We start from the raw sequence: 26,151 nt of genomic DNA on the forward strand, positions 1-26,151 counted from the left end.
AGAAATTGATATTCAAATCAGGTCCTATCTGTACATGCAGATAGCATGTGACAATGGAGCTCTGTGCAAGTGAGAGCCACTCTGAGTTTGAATATTGAAATTAAGCTTAATCTCCCTTCCTTCATTTACAACACTTAAAGGTCTGTGGCAGAGAGTAGCCTGCAAGCATTCTGTCGGTGAGAGGGAAGAGATCCTTCTCTTCTCTTTTGTTTGTAGAAGAGGATTCAAGCTTCAAACTAGAGAACAGATTGGCCCAAGAGGTAGCAGAGCATCTATGTTCTGGTGCTGACTCCCGGCGCTGGGAGAGGAGAAATTCAATTTGGAGAAGTGGACCTGGATGAGCTGAGTCTCAGGCAGGAGAGGGGGGAGAACTGGGATTCAGGATCTGAGCGATGGACCTGGGTTTTCTGTGGGTCCTGAGCTTCTATTGGCTGATTTCCAGAGGTAAGGAGATGTGCGACAGAGAGCGAGGCGGGAGATGAAGAAAGAGAGTGGATGATGAGAAAAATGGAGCATTAGATTGGGTGCAAAAAGACATTGTCAGCTTTAACTGTTTGATCTTTCCTTCACAGCCTAATTTTCTGAAAGTGCAATCCATACTGCTGGACCAGCTATAAAGTTTTAAAACAAGCGTCATATGATACCAAATTGTGATCACTTTTCCATAGTAGTCCTGTGACCATTGTCCTCAATCTGTCACTGTGGTCCTTATAACTGTTTTTACATCTACTGTATTGCTTTGAGATGCTACTTTTAAAGGTGCTATATAATTTTTTTTTTTGGTATAGAGAAACATGATCAGATTTTCCCTGGTTCAGAAAAAAACATCAAAACAAACACCAGTCAGTTCAGAAAACAAAACAAGTTCCTTTGCTTGTGTCTGACTTCGCAAAATCAGAATCATAAAACATCATATCCCATTTCTGTTGTTTCTATCCTATCTTTCCTACAGGTAATTGTGCAGCATAATTTATGTGAAGGAAGACAAAGTCCACCATCATTATAATTTCCCCCTGGTGTCTATGATACATTTGTATATAAGTAGAATTTTCACCATAATCTGAATTTGGTGGTTTTCAGAATGCTCATGTTCTTAAGCTCTTTGATTAATTTCTGCATAATGTGAACCCATATATTATTGAAGGATTGGAATGCCAACCTGTACCAAAAGGCTTAAACCTCCTGTCTCTCCAGGTCCCTGTGTGCTGGGTGAGAAGGGGCCAGTAGACATGGCCTCCCTGATCAGCTCCATCATTCAGCACTCCTCCCCAAGACTGAGGCCAGTCAGACACTGGGACACCACACTCACTGTGCAACTTGACCTGCGGTTGTATTCTATACTGGATGTGGTAATATATATACAAATTGCTACAAGCTTGTTGACTCGTTTACGCTGCTGACAGTAACGGATCATTAGATTCCTCAAGACCCCTGTTTGCTAACACCTCTCCTCCCCACCCCCTTCCTGTTGGTTCTTCTCTATTTCTCCCCAGAATGAGAAAGAGGAGAAGGTCAGCCTGCACGTGCTCTGCACCCAGGTGAGTTTGACAGCCCTCAGCCCTCCCCACGAATTCAGAAGTGGTGTTGGTATGAGCTTTCACAGTGTTGTCACAGACGCTGCTACGGGAAACAAGCAAAACATTAAAAAATAAAATCCAATATTGACAACTGAACTTTTGAAATAAATGAAATAATGTGGAATATAGACTAAATTTATTTCACTCCAGGTCTCTAGCAGCCAGGTCTGCCTGTGTTGTCCAGATTCTGTGGTCAGGCTGTGTCAGGAGCCTGTTTCCACTGTGGGAGATCACTGCTTACTGGTCAGATAGGGAGTCAGAGTGTGGTTTGAGTGTATTCAGTTGCACTCCAGTTTGTGTGTTCTAATGTTCATTCACTCTTTCTCCTTGTCATATATGATACTACTTTTCTTCACTCTTTCTCACAATAGAGATGGAAAGATGAGTTTCTGTCATGGGACCCTGCAGAATTCAGTGGCCTCTCTCATTTCACCCTCCCTGTATCCAGCGTGTGGACACCTGACATCATTGTCCGAGAGGCGTAAGACAAGCTTACTTCTTTGCAACACAGCAGTTCCTTAGTGATGAATGGTCCTAGAGTCAGTCTCTCAGCCAGTGTCCTGTGTGTGTGTGCCGCAGGGTGAGTGTGGGACGGGTGGAGGCTGACGCCTTTGTGTCAGTGAACTCCACTGGATGGGTGCAGCGCATTGAGCCGCTGCTGCTGGTGCTGCGCTGTGACCTGGCCATGTTCCGCTTCCCTTTCGACAGCCAGCGCTGCAACCTCACCTTCGGGCCCAACCTGCACACAGGTACACAGCTTCAACACCTGTATACACCTGGGGCACATCTCAACACAGGTACACTCCAGACACACAACCTCAACAACCTGTATACACCTGGGGCACATCTCAACACAGGGACACTCCAGACACACAACCTCAACACCTATATACACCTGGCACACATCTCAACACAGGGACACTCCAGACACACAACCTCAACACCTGTATACACCTGGGGCACATGTCAACACAGGGACACTCCAGACACACAACCTCAACACCTGTATACACCTGGGGCACATGTCAACACAGGGACACTCCAGACACACAACCTCAACACCTATATACACCTGGCACACATCTCAACACAGGGACACTCCAGACACACAACCTCAACACCTATATACACCTGGCACACATCTCAACACAGGTACACTCCAGACATATGACCTGGAGACCTGTATACACCTGGGGCACATCTCAACACAGGGACACTCCAGACACACAACCTCAACACCTATATACACCTGGCACACATCTCAACACAGGTACACTCCAGACATATGACCTGGAGACCTGTATACACATATCAACACAGGTACACTCCAGACACACAACCTCAACACAAATACAATCATGTAACAATCTTCATATATCAAATATGATATAGCAGGTACTTACTGTATGTGTAATGGGGCTCAGAGCAGTGAGGTATCACAGAAGTGACATCATCACCTTGAAACCTAGAGAATGTAAAATTCTGCTGACAAAGAGCCTAGTGTTCTGGTGCAGTGGAGTTCATTCTTGTCTAGGGACAAGGGTGGCTCTGTGTCCACTCTGTGAGACGGTGAGCACCCATGGTTGAATCCTGACAAGGGATGAGCAGAGCTACGCACGTTCCACACTGCATTTGTGCCCAGCTCTAGCATTGTCTGAGTGTCTGTGCTGCAGGGTGTGGGTGTGTGTATTGCTGTGCTGTCTGTGTCAGCCCATGCCTCCCCTGCAGTGGAGGATGTGGAACTGGTTCCAGAGAGGTCTGCAGGCGCGGTGCTCAATGCCAGTCGACAGTCGATCCGCCACGGGGAGTGGGAGCTACTGTCTATCAGGACCTACAGCTTCACTGAGACTCAGGGCAGCCACAGCTACTCCCGCATCACTTTCCAGGTACTGACACCAAAGGCACTGCCCAGCACATGGATGTAAACTACCAGAGACCGAGAAGCATTTCATCTTATTTCAGTTCCTCATCTAGTAGCGCAGCCATCTTGTTCAATCATGACAAAATCCATGTGTTTATGTATGATTAGGCCGGACATCTGTTTTTGAAGGACATCTCTAAAGTCTGTCCCTGTTGTGCCAACTTGCTTGTCAAAATCTGAGTCATTGTCGCTGGTGTCTGTAAAATCATCAGTCTTCTCCTACGTCTGCTTCTTCTCCTGCTCTTCATCGACCCTCTGTGCCTGCAGGTGGAGATGGGCCGCAGCTCTCTCTTCTACGTGGTGAACCTCATCGTGCCCAGTGGGTTTGTGATGTTGATTGACCTGGCAGGATTTGCCATCCCCGTGGAGAGCGCTGAGAGAATCCCTTTCAAGGTCACCCTGCTGCTGGGCTACACGGTCTTCCTGGTGCTGGTCAATGACCTGTTGCCGCCCTTCAGAGAAAACACTCCAATACTAGGTAAGAGGGAAGGGTTCAGAAGAGACCATCACACCAAGGTCTTCACGTGCATTCATGTCCCTGATGTACTGACCTGAGAACTTATTTGGCAACATAAAAATGTTTTAATTAGGAAATAATAAAAAGCATGCATGAAAATAAATATCAAATACAGTATATCAAGTGCATAATTTGATTTCAGACAGGGGAATCATAGTTTGTTTTTACAAGGGTTTTCTCCAGGTGCTTCGGTTTCCTCCCAGCTTCCTTTGACATGCTGGTAGATTAGTGTTTCTAAACTATCCCTTTGTGCTTGTGTCTCATGAGAAGATCAGGTGTCCTACCCACCATCCAAAGATGTTCTACTGGGTTAAGTGGTGTCTCAGTGATCTCTGCCTCTCAGGTGATTCACTGGTGTCCTGCACGGTATTTCAGCCCCACACCCTGTCTTTTCAGAATAGACTCTGTGTTGCCACAAGAATTACACTGAATGGGCAGTTTTCTAGTAATGGAGGAATAGGTGGATGTCCATTATCAAGGCTCGGTTTCTAAAAGGTAGTGAAATGCCCCTCTGTTTATTAAAGGAGGCTGAGTTCCATGTGTGCATGAAAAAAATTACATGAACTTGCCACATAGCAACAAATTGAATCCTAATTCAAATGGAACCACAAGATTGGGTCACATGAAGCACTAATTTAGGTTTTGGTCAGACTAACTTGGGGTGCAATCAGAAAAGACTAAGCTCGTTTTGAAAGCTTTCTGTAAAGAATATAACATGATTTGTCCTGATTTAATGTTAGTTTGCAGCCTCATGTCATGGTATCCTAACTAGGATGGGGGGGCACTTTCCAAAGGTTCCCATGAATGATTATTGAAAATTATGTAATGAAGATGGTGTATCAATAAAGTAAAAATAGGTTATATAAGTCTGTAGTTTTTGATTCACTTTTATTAAAAACTAAGGGATTTACAACTGGATTTTCAAACTGAATCCAATTTTTCTTACAATTCTTCAAGGGTATCAAAATATTTAAAGTATACTATATATCAGACAATATAAAAGGCTGAATGAAACTGAGTATTTTGTGTAGTGTTGACTCTGTATCTGTGTGTGATTGTGTATTTGATGCGGTGTTGACTATATCTGTGTCACAGCAAGTTAACTCAGTGTCTCTGTGCAGGTGTGTATTTTGTAGTGTGCCTGGCATTCCTGTCTCTCAGTGTGGGCGAATCTATGATCCTGCTGGCCCTGGGGAAACCTGACATCCTACACCATGTCCCACCTCTGCCCCGCCTCGCCACCCTATTCTTCCCTGATTGGATGAAAAATAAAAAATGGGCAGAAACACAGACACCACTTGACTCAGAGTTCAGAGACAAGAGCCGGCTCATCAGAGGTAGGGAGAGCTCAATGTCACTCTGCAATTATGAGCATGATAAAAATACATTTTCAGCCATTCAGCCCATCATGCTCATTAGGTTGTTAGTAATGTAGGCATATTGATAAGAATTCCTTCTATTTATATATGTTCAGGTGTGCTCTGAGAAATGATGAATGTTCACTTTTCCTCCATTACCCACCACTGATCTGTAACCCCACCTGGGTGATGTACAGACACTATATTGTTTCTGCACAATATTGCCTTCTCGGGCAGAGGTCTAAATTCCTCTATTAGTGTTGTCATCAGGTTGGATTCACAACTAGTTTAGCTTTGGTATGGTTTTGCTCTGATTTGCAGCATTTGTACACAATCCCCCTGCAGTTTCCCCTGTCCAAGACCAAAACAATTTATAATATAACCAGAGCTGTGTGTGATACAGCAACACCTTGAGTAGCTTTGCTTCACCATATTGAATTACTCCTGCAGCTATATAAAAGCTGAATGAATTTGATGTGCTTAAACTAGACTGCACGCAGCACAGGCTGGAGTTTTGCATCCTGTCCTATTCCTGCTGAAGGCAAGGAAAGCCTGTCCCAATCATGCTCCACTCTTTTAGTGTGATACATACAGTGTGTTCACTGTGTGGCCAGTGCCATTGGTAATCGCTCTTCAAAAAGAGCCCCCTCCTGTCAGACATCTCCAACTCCCGCCAGCCTAGGGCAGACACTGGTTATTCTACTCAAGCTCCAGCAGGATAGATTGGCGCACAGTCACATTTTCTGTATTTTTAAGCATACATACGCTCTTTTCAATATAATATGGAATTTTATTTTGTATCAAAAATCACATTAGTACCCATGGCCCCACATGCCCTCAAATGTTGCTCATGTGTAGGAATAGCACTCCTGGAGGAGTATTCCCATCCAACCCAGGCTAGAACGTCCTTGAGCAGCTCCAGTTCCCACTGCTCTCCTTTAATACTGTTCACTTGCATTGACATCAGTTCCAAATGTTCACTTGTTTAGCTTTTGTTTCAGTGCATTCTTGTCCAAATGAAGACTAGTAACAACTATCCACCCACCCATTTTCAGAAAGCTGATTTTCTCCAGCTCCAGGAGTTCTTCCTCCTCCAGCAGAGACACAAGGCTGAATTACACCCTGGATCTGTGTAGAACACAGACCCAATACACACAAACACTGTACAGTCCCAAGAATCAACAGACACTCTCGTACCCGACATTTCCCTCTTCATGCCTGATGGACTCTCACTCCTTAGGGCGGTGGAGGAAGAGGAGGGTGATTCAGTGGTGTCTTCCCTATAGTCACTAAATCACAGTCTGTTTGTGTGCCACAGATCTGCAGCGGGCCTACAGGCTGGGAGAGGGGCAGGGGCAGGGGCAGGGCTCGGAGGCCAGGAGCACGCTGGCAGATGCAATGCAGGCCCTGGAGGCGGAGCTGTGGGAGGTGAGCGAGGAGCTCCGGATCCTGACGCACAGAGGAAGCCGGCGCAGAGCTCGGCTGCAGCTGATGGAGACGACGGACTGGCTGTGCTTCTGTGTCTACGTCGCCATGCTGGCTGCCTTCCTGCTCATCCTGATGGTGTTCTGGATGCTGGGGCACTGAGCCCAGGCAGGAGAGCTGCAGCCCAGGGCTGTGTACTGTACCTTCAGTGCTGAAGTCTCTGCCACACCTCTCCTGACACAGACCTTCCTGTTTAACTTATCAGAGCGACATTAGAATTTTCATGGCTTACACTGTATTTTCATTAATGCGTGTTTTTTTTGTTAAAATGAGCAATGGGAGTCTAAAACATGACTTTGTCAAGGTGTACTTTACACCTTAAATCCAATAACCCTGTATCTCACATACTTTTAAATATACTACTGTACATACCAGTGCCTGACTCCCTGTGCTACACAGCCCTAATGCTGTATCTCAGTCCTGTAGTACAACATCCTACAGCCTGTGCTGCAGTCATCTGTTCATGTATGTGCATGACTAGGCGGGTTGAAGGAGTCACAGCTCATGTATTCATCCCATCATAAATGTTAGAGCTTGAATAAGAATAAATTTGATATAAAACGTTGCGTATCAAAAGTATTCACCCCCATGGACTTTTTTCTGTTACAACATGCAATCAGAAAGTATGTGAGATTTCTTTCTTCCTACTGCGTGCCACAAAATTATCTAGAATGTCAAACTGAAAACAAAATTCTACAGACACACCTAAATTAATTAGAAATATAAAACAGAAAATAACTGTTTGCATAAGTATTCAGCCCCCTGTCTATGTGCTGTTTCTTAAAGCCTAGTGTGTCTGTGATTGTCCAATGTTGTCATGAACAGTGTGATGAGCAGGCAGAAGGGGGCATTCAAGAGCAAATATAACTCACAGATACTCAGTCCTGCTGACATTGCACAGATTTGTGATACACTGCTGAGCCTGGCTGTGGTTGGGCCTGATATGTTATGGCCAAGATCACAGTTGGGTACACTGCCTGATTAAAGAAAATAACAGAGTGATACTGGAGCACCTGAGGGAGACAGAATGACACTGCCAGGTTGCCTTCAGTTCTGCATCTGTGATAAAGATCGTACAATCTCCAAGTAAAAAACAGGGCCCCAATTGGTATAAGTGATGTGTAATGAAATTGTGTAGAAATTTGATTTGATTTCATATACTGACTTATTTAGCCTTAGTTCCATCAATTTCAGTCTCTTATAGAGCAATTTGTACATCTAACTTCTGACATCTTTAAGTCTAAATCCTACCTTTTTATTAGCTACATGTACAGTATCTCTTACATCAGCATTTTGTAATTTTTCTAGGTTTTGTGTAAATCCAAAGATGTTAATTTAAAACAGATAATGTGTGATGTGCATTGCCTTTAAACCTTTGAAACTGTGAAAGGAAGAGCTGAAACAGGGTGGAAAGGGTCAGGATGAGCTTTGACAACCTACCGCTCACCCAGTCCACTTTTTGAGTTCAGCCCCCACAGTCAGCTAGTCAGAGCCACACCGGCACCAGACATCCTCTTCACAGCACTACTAAAACACTACAAATCAGCATCAACACTACTACACTGCAAAGTGAACAATACTACCTCTCCCACTGGGACACATGCAACACAAACTGAATGCAACTGGGACCTAACAAGACAATACACACTGGCTGAGTATCTGTCTCCATCCAACATGGAGAAACACTCCCTGATGAAGTACAGACTCAGTGACCAAAGCCAGGACAGGGATTGGGCAACACAGGCAGACCTGGCTGTCCAGAGAAGGTAGGCTGTGCTCCCACTGCCAGCAGAGAGAAGCTGAGACACAGGTACACTTTCTGCTGCACTTTATAAAAAATGTAGGGTTTAGGCAAACACTCTTTCCCAAAATAGCTAATCTAATCCCAAAATACCCATACCTGCCAGAATGAGAGCAACTCATGGTATTTCAATGCTTTAGCAAACCTTTACCATGGTATACAGCAATAACCCTTCCTAAGGACACTTTCCCGTTTCTCTGCATACCCTGCACAGATCAATGGCACCGAGAGAAGGCACCAGCCTGTCCCTCAGCTTGGCACAGCCTCTAGGTGCCCTGTACAGAGGGTCCCTGTGTGCGCCCATTCAAGTAGAGCTTTTAATACCAAATAAAACCCTTACTCCAGCATTTCAAATGGTGAGTCACAGCACATCCCGAACTAATAAGCTTGCTTTTAAACAGACAAAACCACAAGCAGGAGAACAGAGAACCCGACACGAGGGATCACGTTAATAGTTTTAAAAAAATAATTAGGTTTTTAATGCCATAAAAATATCCATAAAAATATACTTACAAGCGATGTTACAAGATCTTCTTTAGAAAGTGATTTACTCTTAAGCCACATACAATAATAATCCAATTATCAATTAAAAGACCTAAACTGTATGATTAATCCAGCTAATGGGGAAGAAGGTGAAGTAAAATACAAAATGTAAAGATGGGGGTTAAATTAAGTCATTTCAGCTTGAAGATTAGTCTTCTAAGCAACAGGAGTTTATGGCAGGAAAGGGAGAACTGATAAGGATTCCAGATGCAAGCTAGGAAACTCCCTGGGGACTTAATCCCTGACCATTTGGCCAAAAGGCTGTAAACTGGCCAAACACATGACCTCCCCCCTTTACAATAATAATGAGTGACATCAGAAGCAGTAGGAAAACCCTATATAAACTGGAAGTTTGTACCAGCACTTGAAACAATACTTCTGTTTTGTTGTTTCTTGCGGGAAACAAGACTTCGGTTCTATTGTTCCTTGCATGCAATAAACTCATCTGTTTAACTTCATCTCGGGATCCAGACCTTATTCTTTCTGTTACAACAAAGGTTTCTCAAAACTAGGGGTTTAATTTTCAAGTCATGTTACGGGAACAGATTCACTTCAAATGCAGTGAACTGTGGGCGAACAGGTGCTGCAGAAATGACCTAGATGCCACGTCAGTCTAAGGCAAGGCTGACTAGAGCTGGTGTGTTCTGAAAATGCATGCCTGTCTGACTCACTTTCCTAAACAGTGTTTCTTCTCCCCTGGCCCCTGTGTCCCAGAGTCTCCTCATAGTTGCAGCTCTCACTCTGAAAGCCCCAATGCTACAGTACCACACAGCACCAAAGAACACTCTGGGATGCAGTGTTGCATAGCATCAATAGCAACTGTTAGCCCTGTAGTTTATTCTCTTCATAAATTAAAAAAATATATTTTATAAAACTGTGGGAGAATGAGCGAAAAGCTATTTGGTTAGGATTTCAGTTTGCTTCTTTGTGCTATGAGCTGAAGGAACTTGACAGGTTTGGGGGTGTCAGTTTAAATAGGGTCTTAACCTGCGATGAAGACACAGATGCAGATGAAAACATTGATGTCAGCTGGGAAGGCGCTCAGGAAGAAGGGCGTCCAAGAAGCTACTTTTAACAAACTTCACCAGCAAAAACACACAATACAGCGAGAAAGGAAGCACTCTACAGTACCAAAAAAAACATTGAAAACTGAGGCTCAAGCTGGGAAGAGGAACATGGAACTGGAACAAATCCTTGCTTCACCACTTCATGTTTTCATAGGTGAGGTCTGTGAAACACACAGGGCAGAAATAATGAGTCAGTGCACACACATTTTCTGTACAGAGCAGTATCCTTAATTGTCTCAATTTAATTCATGATTCAAATCAAATCCGGAAGTGTGTAAACAAATCACAAGGCTGGACAAAAGCCCTCGCCTCATACATTATACAAACTCTACATCATTTATTCTCTCTGACACTCACCTCTGCCCTGGGGTCTCTTGAGCTGTCCAGCCTTGCAGACTGTGTTCATGTAGATGTGCTCTTCACCCCTGCAGGCAGACACTCCTAAGTCAGCGCTGAAGACACACCGCTCTCCCTCTCCCCAGCACACTTCGCACCCCAGTGCTCCCACTCAGCGACACAGGCCTCGGGGTGTGACACACGCTCATAGCAAAGTCACCCTAGTGTTCTACTGGCACAGGCTCTGCCTACATGCACCAGTGCACACTAAAAACTGGAGAGGATTGTGTCTAAAGTCTCAAAAATAATAGGCCGAGATCTCCCTTCCATTTCAATCCCTTTACACAAGCCATACCTCCAATTGTGCCTACAAGATTATTTTAGATTGCTCACATCAAGCCCTTTGGGAAAACACTTTAAATCAACCCTGCTTTAACCTTAGCTTCTTTCCCATATCGTAAGAATTTGACCTCTCCCTTTAGCTCCTTAGCCTCCAACGAGCATCTTTTTCAAAATTCCATTTGCCAGATGTACAGTAAGGTAAATGTTTACGTATGCATCTGATTGTAAATGCGTTTTGCTTGTCTTTTCATTTCAATTTGCATTTATTTTTTTAATATTGTATGTTGTATGTCTGCTTCATCAATGTTCTCTTACTGTACCCACAGCAAATTCTACCAACTGCTATTGGTAGCAAGAAAGAATAATTCAGTTCAGCTCTGCCTGCAGTGTCCCAGAGAGTGAGGCAGGAAGCAGCGCTCCCAGAATTCCCTTCTCTCAGACAGTGCTGGGCTCTGCTATCTCAAGAGCCACATTGCTCAGTGCAGAACTTAACACATCGGCATTTTGACAAGACCTTAAGGATAACACATTAGGCGTTCATTTCACTGGACAATAAATTTTTCAGTAAAGTTTGCTCTGCGTTTTCTGGAAATCGCTTTTAAATGCAAAAATGGCAATCTAACAGTGGGTCAATGTAATGTGTCGTGAATGAGAAACTAGTTGTAGGCCAATGTAATACGAGATTTTAAATCACTTTAACCTGTTAATAAGACATCTGTAAACTACATGAGAACAATCAATAAGAACAAGACTTGATAAGGAAATAAAATGACAAAGACAAGAAAAGAGGTTTTAGAGGTGATAATACACTTACATCACTGGGTGAGAGTCTTCAGGCCCTGAAACCCCTGAAAGTAATAATTCCAGTTAAAGTCAATAGAACAACAGACTCCAAGACCTTCCATAAATAATAGATTTTTCATACATAACAGCATCTACACAAACAGGTCAATTCAAGAGTCAGGGGATATTCTCAGTTGTTAGAAAATGCTTCTAAAAGAGGTTATTCTTCTAACTAGAGAATTCCTCTAACACAGTGATTAAATGGTTTTTTGTCTCAAAGTGTAAATGGGAACTAACTGATATGCACCTAAATTAGACCAGAGGATAGAACTTAAAGACTGAATATTTAGTAAAAGCTGTTATGACAGTGAGGGAGGCATGGAGCAGCAATTAAGGATTGCTGCGTGGCACTTGGGGCCTGTGTTCAATTCCTGGGGTGCTATCTGCATGGAGTTTGTGTGTTCTCCCTGTGTTTGTGTAGATTTCCTTCAGGTGCTCTGGTTTCCTCCTACACTCCAGAAACATACTGACAGTCTGGGAAAAATAGCCCCGGGGTCAGTGTGTGTCTGTTTCTGCCCTGCGATGGACTGGGGTCCCATCCAGGGTGTACCACACCTTTTGCCTGTTGCTGGCCGAGATAGGCTCTGGCTCCCCCGCGACCCTGAACTGGAAGAAGCAGTTTGAAAATAGATGGCCATTTTCACAATTATGTACTAAAATTAATTAATCGCCCACATGGGGAGGATATTAATGGTAAATAGACCATAGAGTGCGCAGTCACTCACCCTTCCTCCTCCAGAGGAACAGTGCCAAGCTGGTAGCTATGGCGACGAGCACAGACAGGGGCACCAGTATGTACACCCACACAGAGTGACCCCCATGGCTTGCCTCTGGGGTATCTCCCTCCAGCCAGATGGTGCGGGTTTCCTGGCCAGCTGTGTTGTTTGCCACACAGGTGTAATTACCAGGGGGCACAGGAGAGTGCAGCACTGCGCTCAGCTGTCCCGGGGAGGTGCTGGGCAGGTTGGGAACAGTGCTGCCCGTGGGGCTGAAGAGGGTGAGGGAGGGCACAGGGCTCCCCCCTGCGACACACATCAGCAGGACGGCGCCAGAGCTGCCAGCGCTTGAGGACAGGTTCCGAATGGAGACTGGCTCTGTGGGAAAGCGGGAGAAGGAGACAGCTGAGGAAGACGGAGAGAGAGACATCCAGTTCGACAGAGCAGAGTGAAAGAAGCCATCTGCAGACAGAGCTGACACACAGGAGATGTGAGAGCAGAGTCATGGCTGGTGTCCTCATGCAGAGATCTGGGACAGAAAGGAATAGTGGCAGAAACGCCAGCAGGAGGAACGGCCCTACGCCTCAGCTCTGCTCAAGCCCTTTTCCCGTTAATCACCTCAGGAGACCGCGAAGGCACTCACCCACCATGCTGACGTTGAGCAGTCTTGGATAGACAAAGGTGTAGCCCCTTGTGCTGTTCTCCAGTAACTCCAGGCGACAGTAATAGGGTCCAGTGTCACTCAGCCTCAGATCTCTCAATCTCAGGGCTCCGTTACTCTGCTGGAGGTCCCCCTCCAGAGAGACGCGTCCCTTCCAGCCAGCTCCTGCACTGCACTCCTGTCCCAGCGTTTTCACTGTGCAGTTCAGGACCACCACTCCAACCTCTCCTGAGTCTGGCTGGGGGTACAGGTTGTGCCTATCTTTCAGCCAGAGGATGCGTGTGGGGCCCGAGGTCGGAGGGTGTGTGAAGTTACAGGACAGGGCTGCAGAGCCCCCTGGCCAGCCATTCACTGGGGATGGTTGGTCCACATTCCAGTTGGACGTACCGAGCTCTGCAGACAGGAAGACACAGGGTCACTCACTGAGCCAGGCTGCACACAGCCCCAGCCTTGCTAGAACACCAGCTGTCTTGATCCACAGCTCGAGTTCTCCTTCTTCAGAGGGGACCTCAGAGCTGATTAGGAAAATTCTAAAATCAGCACCTCTGTAGTAGCTAGAGGAAAAGATCATTTGCTGAATCTGCACTTAAAGCTATTTCAAGAAAACAAATTAGATAAAGACAAGACCTACACTCCAGAAAAAAAGTACTTCTTTGATGTTTCACCAGACAATTACTTTTCCAAATCCAATATATTTGAAAGACAACTTGTAGAAGTACTGTATTTTGACCCTTTATCTCCATATTTTATAGCTTTGATTTGGCACTTAGTGGAAGAGTGGAATTAAACTTTACATGTTCTCTTGCAGCTCATGGATGTTGTGGCAGCTCCCCACTTGACTTTGAATGTAGAGAAGTGCAGTGTTTAGCGTGCAGATAATAAAAACAAACTAGAAATACAAAATGGGAAAAGTTGAGCAAGAAGAGGATACTGATAAAAAAAATAGTGTTTAAGCTATCACATCATTTACATCTTCTAGAAAATATAAGGAAGAATTGAAAGCTCCATGTTAGTATGGATGTAAAAAATGAAGATCAAGGGATGTTCTGCTACAACTGTCCAACATACTAGTTAGGCTTCATTTAGAATATTGTGTAAAATTTTGAAGCTTTTTATACAGTAGCAATTTCAAATTTTTCCAATTTTTTATCCAAGCTAGGAGACACATAGGGAAACATCTACAAGCATTTTCAGACAAAACAAAATACATTTTGTCTGTTTTTTTTCTGCATATTTGTGTCTGTTGAGTGGACACAGTAAGAGATAACAACAATTTGATTGTTTACACTTAATGTACAAGGGGTTAGAGCTTCACTATAAGACCACTTAATGTTTTGCTGCAGAGATATAACGGTTTAAGGGGAGAAAATTCCAGGCGTAAAATTGGCTCTGGGGGCCACAATCTGTGGAGAAGGAAAAAAGTCACCTGCAATTCAACAAAGCTAACAAGAACATTGTTTTACAATCTCTGTTAGATAGGCAGGTTCACACTTCAAAAAGTGCCGAAAGATACTTACAGCCTCACGGATGTGTAAGCACTCTGTCACAGTTCCAGATAACTGCCCACACTAATCAGTGCTGTCTGTAATCCAGTTTATTTTGAGTTTGTAGTAAGTAAAACTATAGTTCCACATAGTTAGAAAGTAATATAATTTTATTATATTTTAACTGTACTTAAAATAGATGGTATTGCAGTGAAAACAAAAGTTAAAGATACAGGTGTTTGTATTTGAAATAAGTGAAATTGGTGTTGGCTTTTTTCATGTTATGCATTTCAGATGTGATACTCTCATCTCATCTAGTTTCCTAAAATTACTTAATTGACTCTTCCCATCAGTTCCAGTCCTCCTGTCTGCCTGTCTAAGATCAATTAACTTCCTTTCTCTGATCAATAGTGAATATATTCTCCATTCCCAAACTAAAACTTTATTTTATATAGCACCTTTAAAGGTGGCTTTACAAAGCACTTAAACCATTCAGTTGGGGGACTTTTTTTTACTGCTTGTTTTATATTTTTTTCTGCTTGCTTTATCTATTTTTTCTGCACTCAGGGAATAATATTTTATGTTACTTCCTGAGGTCAGCTTCTGGAGAGGCGTTAGAAAAGGAAGTCTTGTTTGAGTCAGACAAATAGAAAGTGAAATGGGGTGTTATGTTGAAATTATACAATGCACTAGTAAGACCTCCTTCAGATTCCTATGAACATAAGAACATGTTAGACAGCAGAGGAGGCCATATGACCTATAGAGCCCATCTGGTAGTTAGTAGTTACTGCATCTCATCTGGTTATTTATTTAAAGAAGCCAAGGTATTAACTTTAGCATGTTCCAGAATACCACAAACATTTGTGTAATACCTACTGTACCTTCTGTTCTCAGTTTAATTTAGTCTCCACTTGTGCCCTCTGGTTTGTGTTACAATTACTGTACTGTGGTCACCACATTGGAGAACATGCTGCTCTGGAATCAGTCCAGAGAACAGCAAACATATACATCCTTGGAATTAAATGAATGTCCTACGTGGACAGACTGAAGCTCCCACACGCTTATGGTTAGAAAGCTATAGAGAAAATATCACATTAGAAAGAAAAACATACAAGTCAACAGAAGTGTATTGCATTCAGGAGTCGGCACAGATTTTTCTCCTTTATGAGTGTAAGATACCCAGTGGCGTACTCCTACTCACAACAAGCCGGCTCCTCCTACCTTTCTGCAGCTTTCAACACACAAGCCTGCTGGCCTGCGTCGACTTTCATCATACAAGCCTACCGTCCTGCCGAGATTTTCAACATACAAGCCTGCTGGCCTGCCGAGATTTTCAACATACAAGCCTACTGGCCTGCCGAGATTGTCAACACACAGTACAAGGTGCTTGCACCCCAACACTCAAGCACAGCAGTTTGTGCAGACCTGGCCATACGGTTAAGCAATGAAACAGTGCTGGAACATGCTGGGAAAGTGAAGTGAGATAAGGTTATATAATCACTACACAGAGCTGACCTAGAGTACAGTGTGCATTTAGGCATCCAGCTATTAAAGAAGCTGTCACAGAAAGAATGGAAATAAGAGGGAGAAGAACAGTCCCAGGTCTAAATGGAAAGTTCTACACGAATAGGTGAAAGGAATTGTGTCGGACTGAAGACACAAGGGAAACTAGAGCCACTAGTCTGGATTGGCAACTGAATGTACTTAATCTTGTTCCTAGCATTGGTGCTTATCACAGGCCAATAAAGCAGAGTCCTGTTCTCTGAAGACTTTGGGTTTTTTCTGGTTTCCCTGGTACCTGATTTCAAAGGAATTTTAAGATAAGGAGATTGTAATTTCCATGTTACTCTCCAGACTGTTCTTTTTTTTCAGCAAAATACTTTTTTCAGCATGTCCCCACTCACACTGGACCTGGTTTCATTCACCAACGTGACTCCACAATATCACATGGACAAACTTGGATGTAGGGATATTAATTATATTTATTCCTATATATACAGTAATAAAGGAGAAAAGGGAATTGATCAGAAACTGTACAGTTCTGTACTGCAACTTCCTGAAGTTGTTGTAACAACTGTTGGATATCATTAAACTATGGACAGATAGCAGAAATAGGTAAACAAAAGTTTAAACAAGCCAACTGATCAGTTAAGGACTTTGATGAACACCAGTGATTAAAAGCTCAGTTGAAAAAAAAACATGAGAGACAGTCATCTCTCAAAACCAGAGTTGGAAACCATTAATCTAATGGGGCAGACGTAAGCAGTGGTGTTCTGCAGGTATCTGTTTTGGGTCCATTACTTTATACTTTACCTTTTACTTTTTTCTCATAAAGATTCAGACCTGAGTGTTATATGTAGATATTTCTCTGCCCTCATTAGGACAAAAAGGTGAAGCAATAAAAAAGCAAACAAAATACTTGGGCATTGAGAAAAATGTGTGAAATTTAAATCAATGGCCATTATGCTTAAGATTTTTAAGACCTCACAATAGTGTGTAGTTTCAGTCACCTACCATAATAAAAAGACTTCAATGTTGAAACTTTACACTTTTATGGATGAAAGAAGTGAAATGTTAAAAATCCTTTTCTGACATAACTGACTGGAATGGATAGAAAATAAATTAACCAAAAACATTGCTTAGTGTAAGCAACACCCTTTAATGACCATACCTCTGCTAATTTGATTGATCTCTCTCATTTTCTCATTCCAGAAAGTGTTACGATTTCCCACACTCGGTAACATACCTTACTATTTATTATGAGATGGCTTCACAGGTAACTCACACTAAGAACACTCGTCACTGGTCTTCCAAAAGACACCACCGCTCAAGGTTCAAGTGACCCATCATCACAAAGACCCTAACACCTACAGTACAACACACTATTCCTGGAGAGCGAACCGAGACTCTCTCACTCCTGCTATAACTCCGGAGGAAATCTGCCTCTTAACAGAATATGCTGTACAAGTAAAGTCACCCAGAGTCCAGGAGCCAGTTTACATTTCACCACCCCAGAGAAAATATGAACAAGAGACTGATATTTATAGCAAGAACAACAGCAGTTTGGACCTTCGGAGCTCCTCCTGAAGCACCAAGTGGTGCCTCTCTACGTCTGTGCCTCTGGCAGGGGCAGGCTGGGTTCGGCGCTGTGCTCGTGGGTATGTTGAGAGGGTCCCAAGGTCTTGGTGTTTCGAAACAGTTGCCCTCGTGCTACCTCTCCGTTCAAGTTCTTGTGGGGGGGGGGTTGTGTGACTTTTTTTCCTGCTTGCTTTAGATTTTTTTCTGCTTGCTTTATCTACTTTTTCTGCACTCAGAGAATAATATTTTATGTTACTTCCTGAGGTCAGCTTCTGGAGAGGTTTAAGAAAAGGAAGTCTTGTTTGAGTCTGTAAATAGAAAGTGAAATGGGATGTTATGTTGAAATTATACAATGCACTAGTAAGACCTCCTTCAGATTCCTATGAAATAGAAGAACATGTTAGACAGCAGAGGAGACCATATGACCCATAGAGCCCATCTGGTAGTTAGAAGTTACTGCATCTCATCTGATTATTTATTTAAAGAAGCCAAGGTATTAACTTTAGCATGTTCCAGACTTCCACAAACATTTGTGTAAATACCTACTGTACCTTCTGTTCTCAGTTTAATTTAGTCTCCACTTGTGCCCTCTGGTTTGTGTTACAATTACTGTACTGTGGTCACCACAGTGTGAGAACATGCTGCTCTGGAATCAGTCCAGAGAACAGCAAACATATACATCCCTGGATTTAAATGAATGTCCTACATGGACAGACTAAAAGAAACAAACCTCTGCCCAAACTGGCAAGCAAGTGGTAGAAGAGTGCACTTTCTGGAGGTCTGTAGTAAATTAAGTGGTCTCACTGCTGAAGGCTGTAGCTCAAGGCAGAGACTGCTTATGGAAACTGTAAGAAGTGGAGCTGCCAAATGGGTAGTAAGATCGTAGATTACAGACACATAGACACCTAGTTCTCTGTGATGCTCAGGAAAAGTGAAGAGCCAGCAAGGCAAGGGTCTGCAAAGTTTAATGAGACTGATGACATTCAGAGAGGAGAGAAGGAGCCAGGCAAAGTGGCTGTTGATGGAAAGCTGTTCTCACTGGGATGGGGAGGAAGAGATGAAGAATAAAGTGATGTTGTCACCAGTGCCTCAAGGGGGTGTTCCTCTCACAGCTGTGGAAGGAAAGGTGTGTGCTGGGGCAGTGGACAGAGAATCTGCCAAGAGAAGACGCTGGAGGTCCACTCCAGACACAAGGTGGAGCCGGAGAACGGATGGGGACCCTTATAGCACAGCATGGTTCTCAGTGGGGACACCCTAGATTGAGGAACTGCAGTGAGGGTCCCTGACATGAGCTGCACGTTTGGTCCAGCAGGGGGCAATAGCAGGGTGGACTCCCAGGATAGATACGACAAGAAATGGACGGGAGAAGGGAGAGATTTGGAAACAGAAGATATTGCTGTTTGCACTAAATTCACAATGTAAGTTCTATTAGAAAACAGCTTGAGAAGCTCAGATAGCAAGGTTTCTTTACTACTATTCACGGTTTTATAGGCATTAACCCAGTTCTCAATCCATTCCATACCTTACCTTCAAGTCCTACACCACAGCTTCAGGACTGAGTTTTTATGTGGGAATTAATCAGTTGCTTTATGGAAATCCATATTTATCACATTACGAACTGCTTGTGTCCATCACTGCTTTTGCTTGCTCAAATAAGAAAAGCTAGAATCTTCATGCAGGATCAGCACTTTCAAAACAATTGTTGACAATCCCTAATGAGGTTAGCACTATATAAACATTGGCTTCCAATTTTACTTTAATTAACATCTTCATAATGACATACAACAAAAGTAAACCTTACTGATCTGTAGTTGCCTGGCTCTATTTTTTTTATTGGAACAAGTAAAGGTTTATTCCATGCTGAAAAGAGAAGAAAAACACATTTCAATTGTGGAGCTTTCTTCAGGTGTCACACCCTAAGAAGGCCCCACAGCTGAAATGTGTTTCTTTTCTTCTCTTTTCAGCATGGAATAAACTTTACTTGTTCCTTTGCAGCCTAGGAATGCTGACACAGCTCCCTATTTGATCAGTTTTTTATTGCCCTCCAAATGACCACGGTTCTTCTATATACCTGCCAGTCTGTTCTGAAAACATCAAAGCAATTGTTGAGTGGTGAAACAAGAATAAATATGCCTAACACATCTGAAACCCCATCCTAAGCCAAACAGCACATTTGTTCCCCAGTGAAGCCTCTAAGACTTCCAATGTTCCTAACTGAACACCACTGTTCAGATTAAAAAACCAACGGCAACTAATGACTAATTGTGTCTATGGAATTGAAGTGACACACTACAACATTATCAAAAATGATATTATATAGCTGTTAAGCTAATAGCATAATAGCTATGATCTCATATCTCCAAAGAAAAAGAACAAAAGACAGACAAAAATGTTCTTCTCTTTTTTAAATATAAAATGATCACTGTATTCCATATTATTGCTGTTTCTTACTGTTTCTGTGCTTGTCATTGTCTTTTAGACACTTTAAGATTCCATGTTAAAACACTGAATATTATGCCTGAAGTTATAATCAACAGTCAAAGTTACTCAAAGAACTAAGACGCATTTGTGTATGTTAATGACTGATCTGGTCAAATAAAAATAATTTTGTGTTTACTAAACTGCTGTTTTCCCTTAGTTCAACCCATCCTAATGTTTTATTCCATATGGGTTTTATTTGGTTATATTTGGGTCTGTGCGTTGATCTTCCCTTGCAATGGCCTGCTATAAAGATACAATGAGAAAGTGTCCACCTAGAAAAGCTCAAACAGCAAGAAAACGTCCTGCTTTGACAGACACTAAATGAGCAATCCCCAACCAAGATTCGGAGGAGAGGTTAAAGGCAGGAGCCTGCCTTTTTATTTGAAATGAATAAATGTGTCGAGTGACACCGCTGTTAAACCCGGTGTCTTCTCTGTTGATCCTGAGAGCTCTACGGGCCTCCTCCTCTCCCACAGACATGACCCCGGGCTCCTACCTTGAGCACACAGTCCCATGGCGACAGCGGCCAGCGGCAGCCAGTGATGGGCCATGCTCCCGGCCAGCGCAGGCACTGAGTGACAACAGGACGGGCAGAGCCGCAGAGGAGGAAGCAGAGAGAGGCCTTTGCAAGGCAACAGCTGAGCAGGGTCTCTACTTTCAGCTTCCGCCCGTGTAGGGAACCCACAGAGGGCAACTCCCACACGCTTGTGGTAAGAAAGCTATAGAGAAAATAGCACATTATAAAGAAGTAAACACAAGTGTATTGCATTCAGGAGTCGGCACAGATTTTTCTCCTTTATGAGTGTAAGATACCCAGTAGCATACTTCTACTCGCAACAAGCCGGCTGTTGAGCTCCTCTCCTACTGTTTCTTTCTGCAGCTTTCCACATACAAGCCTGCTGGCCTGCGGCGACGTTCCACATACACTCCTGCTGGCCTGCTGCGACTTTCCGCATACAAGCCTGCTGGCCTGCCTAGATACTCAACACACAGTACAAGCCGCTTGCACCCCAACACTCAAGCATGGCAGTTTGTTCCGACTCATTATTGCACTCTTCCTGGCCATACGGTTAAGCAATGAGACAAAGCGGGAACATGCTGGAAAAAAGATTGAATGAAAGACAATAAAAGATAAGGTTATATAATCACTACACAGAGCTAACCCAGATTTCTGTGTGCATTTAGGCATCCAGCTATTAAAGAAGCTGTCACAGAAAGAATGGAAATAAGAGGGAGAAGAACAGTCCCAGGTCTAAATGGAAAGTTCTACACAAATAGGTGGAAGGAATTGTGTCGGACTGAAGACACAAGGGAAACTAGAGCCACTAGTCTGGATTGGCAACTGAATGCAATTTTCATGTTACTCTCCAGACTGTTCTTTTTTGACTGTTCCATTTTGGCTTTTTTCAGCATGTCTCTATTCATAAAGCTCACACACTGGACCTGGTTTTCATTCACTAACTTGACTCCACAATATAACATGGACAAACTTGGATGTAGGGATATTAATTATATTTATTCCTATATATACAGTAATAAAGGAGAAAAGGGAATTGATGAGAAACTGTACAGTTCTGTACTGCAACTTCCTGAAGTTGTTGTAACAACTGTTGGATATCATTAAACTATGGGCAGATAGCAGAAATAGGTAAACAAAAGTTTAAACAAGCCAACTGATCAGTTAAGGACTTTGATGAGCACCAGTGATTAAAAGCTCAGTTGAAAAAAAACCCACGAGAGACAGTCATCTCTCAAAACCAGAGTTGGAAACCATTAATCTAATGGGGCAGACGTAAGCAGTGGTGTTCTGCAGGTATCTGTTTTGGGTCCATTACTTTATGCTTTACCTTTTACTTTTTTCTCATAAAGATTCAGACCTGAGTGTTATATGTAGATATTTCTCTGCCCTCATTAGGACAAAAAGGTGAAGCAATAAAAAAGCAAACAAAATACTTGGGCATTGAGAAAAATGTGTGAAATTTAAATAAATGGTCATTATGCTTAAGATTTTTAAGACCTCACAATAGTGTGTAGTTTCAGTCACCTACCACAAAAAAAAAAGACTTCAATGTTGAAACTTTACACTTTTATGGATGAAAGAAGTTAAATGTTAAAAATCATTTTCTGACTGGAATGGATAGAAAGTAAATTAACCAAAAACACTGCTTAGTGTAAGGAACACCCTTTAATGGCCATACCTCTGCTAATTTGATTGATCTCTCTAATTTTCTCATTCCAGAAAGTGTTACGATTTCTTGTCCATAAACTTAACCCTCCATTTACTACAAATCCAAATTCTACATCTTGAGGAACCCTTGGCCAGTCTTACTCATATTTTAATTAGATAGCTGCATGGTGCCAGAGCAAAGATCAGAAGACGAATAGAGCAGCAGAAGAAAAATTCTGCACTGTGATTCTCTTGACCCATCGTGTTGCAGTTTAGTTTGCGTTTGCTCATCGATCGAGAGTACAGCTGTCCTTGGAAGGAGAGGCCGTTTTCCCACACTCGGTAACATACCTTACTATTCATTATGAGACAGCTTCACAGGTAACTCACACTAAGAACACTCATCACTGGTCTTCCAAAAGACACCACCGCTCAAGGTTCAAGTGACCCATCATCACTAAAACCCTAACACTTACAGTACAACACACTATTGCTGGAGAGCGAGCCGAGACTCTGAACAATGCCAGGCTGAGATTACAGAGTAAAGGATCACACCTACTAAAAACTACAGTCATTTACCAAGAAAACATTCAACACAAGATTTCCTCTTCATATTTTTATTGGTTCATTTAAGTTAATATTCATCTGAACTCATTAAAGCTGTTCTTTGCCATAAGTGCTAGACATCAGGGTTAGGGATGGTCCTGGAGGTTGGCCGGTGTGTCTCTCAGTCTCATTGTCTCTGGGTCAGAGTCTGGAAACACTACCCATCATACTGAGTTTACACTTGCTATTTCCCCAGCAAGAAAACTGCACCTTACAGTTGCAGATTATCTCACGCAGCTTTCACAAAACTAATACAAGTTTTTATGTGGAGATTAAATAGTTCTATGCAATGAAACATGCTGCACATTTGAGTACGGAGGGAGCTGCGCTGTGATCACGGCTCTATGACTGCTGACACAGAGACACTGCAGTCAGTGGACAGACAGGACCACCAGCTCACCTCCAGGCTCCTGCTCAAACCAGAGAAATAAATACATCAAACTTGGGGACAAAGAGTAGGCATTCAGGGTTTCAAGCAGTCTTTAACATTTTACTGTACAGCAGTCAGGATGTAGAATATAAATTCTAGTAACAAAAAATATACATTTTTCATTGCATTATTTTCTTATCTATTTTTTCTAAAATAAATAGAAAAGATCCCCCATTTCACTTGCAATGTGTTCGATACTGTGGGCAGAGCATGATCAGAGCCACGATTGGGTCAGGGAGACCGTGGGCGGAGCTGTGCAGAGCCATGATTGGGACATTAAGACCGTGGGCGGAGCTGTGCAGAGCCACGATTGGGTCACAGAGACTGCAGGCGGGCGGAGCTGTGCAGAGCCAGGAGTAGGTTACTCCCAAACTGTGGCCAGATTTGTATAGTACTGGATCTGAGACTACAGGCAGAGCTATGCAATGCCATGAATGGTCATTCCCAGTCCCTGGGCAAATTGTGTTTGGTGCTCAGTCAGCAAGACTGTGGGCAGAGCTACAGTATGCAGTGCCAGGACTGGGTCACCGATACATAGCATAGAGCCAGCTGGTTAACCTAAATGGACTGTGTGGCATGAAAAAGAGTGCAATCTGTACTATAAAGTGGGAGTAATAAGTTTTTCATGCCACACTGACCACTTTTCTGTCATACACCAATAAATTGCAGTTTCAATAGTTCATCTTCTAGTAAATTATTTCAGTGGCCAGAAACCAGCACTTTGTATCTAAAGAACAAGGAGTGAATAGTGCGAGGAGTGTGACAACAAAGCCCTGGAAGGCATACAAGTGGACCCTGGCACTGTGGAGTACATGCTTTATGTCTCAGTTTCCTTTCCATTTTCCATTCCTCTATGCCTGCATTCGATATTTCTCCAAGCAATGCTTGGCTCCTGCTCCTACCCCCTCCTGCAGTACTGTCTCCAGCCTGTCAAGTGACCTTCTGGACATTAAGGAGTAGATCTGAATAGCACTGCACTAATGGTTTACTCTACGAACAAAACCAATGCCAGAGTGACCCTGGACTTTGGTTTCACATTAATGATACCAGACAGACAAGTCTGTCTTTCCTGAGCTGGGGTCTCCACACTCAAGGATCACCTGTCAGGGGTTCGTCAAGGAGCAAAGCTACTCAGAGGGACACGTGGGAGTGAACGGGCTGAATCCTCCACTTAGAGACAGTGCTGGACCCTGAAGTTAACAATTTTCTCTCAGGCTCTTGGAAAATCCCTCCCTCTCATCTCCTCTCTCACTCCTGCTATAACTCCTGAGGAAATTCTGCCTCTTAACCGAATATGCTGCACAGGTACAGTCACCCAGAGTCCAGGAGCCAGTTTACATTTCACCACCCCAGAGAAAATATGAACAAGAGACCAATATTTATACCAAGAACAACAGCAGTTTGGACCTCCAGAGCACCTCCTGAAGCACCAAGTGGTGCCTCTCTACGTCTGCGCCTCTGGCAGGGGCAGGCTGGGTTCGGCGCTGTGTCCGGGGGTATGTTGAGAGGGTCCCAAGGTCTTGGCGTTTCGACACAGTAGCCCTCGTGCTGCCTCTCCATTCAAGTTCTTGTAGGGGGGGGGATTCCTCCGGGAGGGGCGCAGACAGGCAGAGGGGAAGCTGAACCCTGCCAGACAGCAGCCCGGACAGGAAATGACCTCATCTTGCTCCAGGGTGGCTGTGCTGGACCCGTGCAATGGATAGGCTGGGCCTCCAGTGTGGCCATGGTAGCCATTGCCCCCCCAGCCCAATGGCCGGCTGACCACAACAGTGGTGTTGTTGTTGTCAAGGGGAGGGAGGGGGGGCAGCGAGGGCGGGCCGTTGAAGACCGGCGACTCCCAGCCGTTGGCCAGGATGGAGGATGATGGGGAGGGAGGAGTGAGCCAGGTCTGGCCTGCAGGGGTCCCCTCCAGGAAGACAGAGCCCTCCAGGGTGTCCGGGCTGCTTGAACAGTCCATGGGCTCCCCCAAGCAGAGGGTCTCCAGCTCACCCTCCCCCAGCATTTCCAGGGACACCAGCTCCAGATCCACAGGGGTCCCAGAATCCTCTGTCGTTTCGCCGCCGCTACCCAGATCCTGTGCTATTTGCCCTCTCCCCCCGATGTCCTGAGGCCTCACAGCAGGCTGCCTCCTGATGGGCTCATCCCAGTGTCCCGGCCCAAGCATCTGCCCAACATCCTCTGGGATTTCCTGTCCTTTGCCCTCTCTGTCCTGGAAGGTACTGACAATCATCACCCCCCTGCTTTGCTGTCCCGGGGTACCCTGCTTCTCAGTGGGGGCCACAACAGGGCGCAGAGGACGGGGTAGCTCAGGGGTACAGGGAAGTGAGCGACAGCGGCGGGGGGTTCCTCTGGAGTCCTGCCAGAGATCAGGGGGCGTGGGGGAGGACCCAGTGAAGGGATCAGGGGGCGGAGGCAGGGCAAAGGTCAGAGAGATGACCGACTTGCTGGGCGTGTCGAACAGCTTGATCTTGCCGCCGTTCAGATCGTGGCGCTGCGAGAAGGGGTTGACCCGGGCAGGCGTGCCTGAGAGCAGGGGAGGAGAGTTGGGGGGCAGCATGTCTGACTGGCTGCGGGACAGCCCCCTGTCATGTGGTAGGCCTACAGAGCGCCGCCGAGCCGGGCTGGAGCCAGGGGCCACCAGGGGCCTCACCGGGCTGCCATCTGTGAGAAAAAGGAGAGAGGCAGGGAATATGTTCACTCCCAGCTGACTACCAATACCGTAGACTACAGGTCATTGA

The 26,151-nt window shown here is 44.2% G+C and overlaps 3 protein-coding genes across 3 annotated transcripts in view; 1 reads left to right on the top strand and 2 right to left on the bottom strand.

Annotated features, from left to right (window-relative positions):
- The first annotated feature begins 87 nt into the window (after positions 1-87).
- LOC107077069 (5-hydroxytryptamine receptor 3A-like) lies at positions 88-7,420 on the top strand. The gene is made up of 9 exons (XM_015344529.2): positions 88-444; positions 1,195-1,349; positions 1,494-1,538; positions 1,949-2,058; positions 2,157-2,326; positions 3,306-3,463; positions 3,766-3,976; positions 5,137-5,352; positions 6,692-7,420. Exons 1-9 carry the CDS (start codon positions 393-395, stop codon positions 6,958-6,960), a joined length of 1,386 nt encoding a protein of 461 aa, XP_015200015.2. The 5' UTR covers positions 88-392; the 3' UTR covers positions 6,961-7,420.
- Positions 7,421-7,682: 262 nt separating this feature from the next.
- Positions 7,683-20,845, bottom strand: LOC107077070 (sialic acid-binding Ig-like lectin 15). Its single transcript, XM_015344531.2, has 6 exons — positions 20,707-20,845; positions 13,150-13,560; positions 12,516-12,884; positions 11,762-11,795; positions 10,627-10,694; positions 7,683-10,430 (listed from the first exon to the last, which is right to left on the bottom strand). Exons 1-6 carry the CDS (start codon positions 20,759-20,761, stop codon positions 10,402-10,404), a joined length of 966 nt encoding a protein of 321 aa, XP_015200017.2. The 5' UTR covers positions 20,762-20,845; the 3' UTR covers positions 7,683-10,401.
- Positions 20,846-22,978: 2,133 nt separating this feature from the next.
- Positions 22,979-26,151, bottom strand: part of tesk1b (testis associated actin remodelling kinase 1b) — a 36,969-nt gene continuing 33,796 nt past the window's right edge. Inside the window, exon 11 of the mRNA XM_015344706.2 lies at positions 22,979-26,074. Within this exon, the coding sequence (XP_015200192.2) occupies positions 24,858-26,074 (1,217 nt within the window). The 3' untranslated portion in view covers positions 22,979-24,857. The remainder of the gene's footprint in view (positions 26,075-26,151) is intronic.

Source organism: Lepisosteus oculatus, chromosome 1, assembly GCF_040954835.1.
Source record: "Lepisosteus oculatus isolate fLepOcu1 chromosome 1, fLepOcu1.hap2, whole genome shotgun sequence".
NCBI classification, from domain to species: Eukaryota; Metazoa; Chordata; class Actinopteri; order Semionotiformes; family Lepisosteidae; genus Lepisosteus; species Lepisosteus oculatus.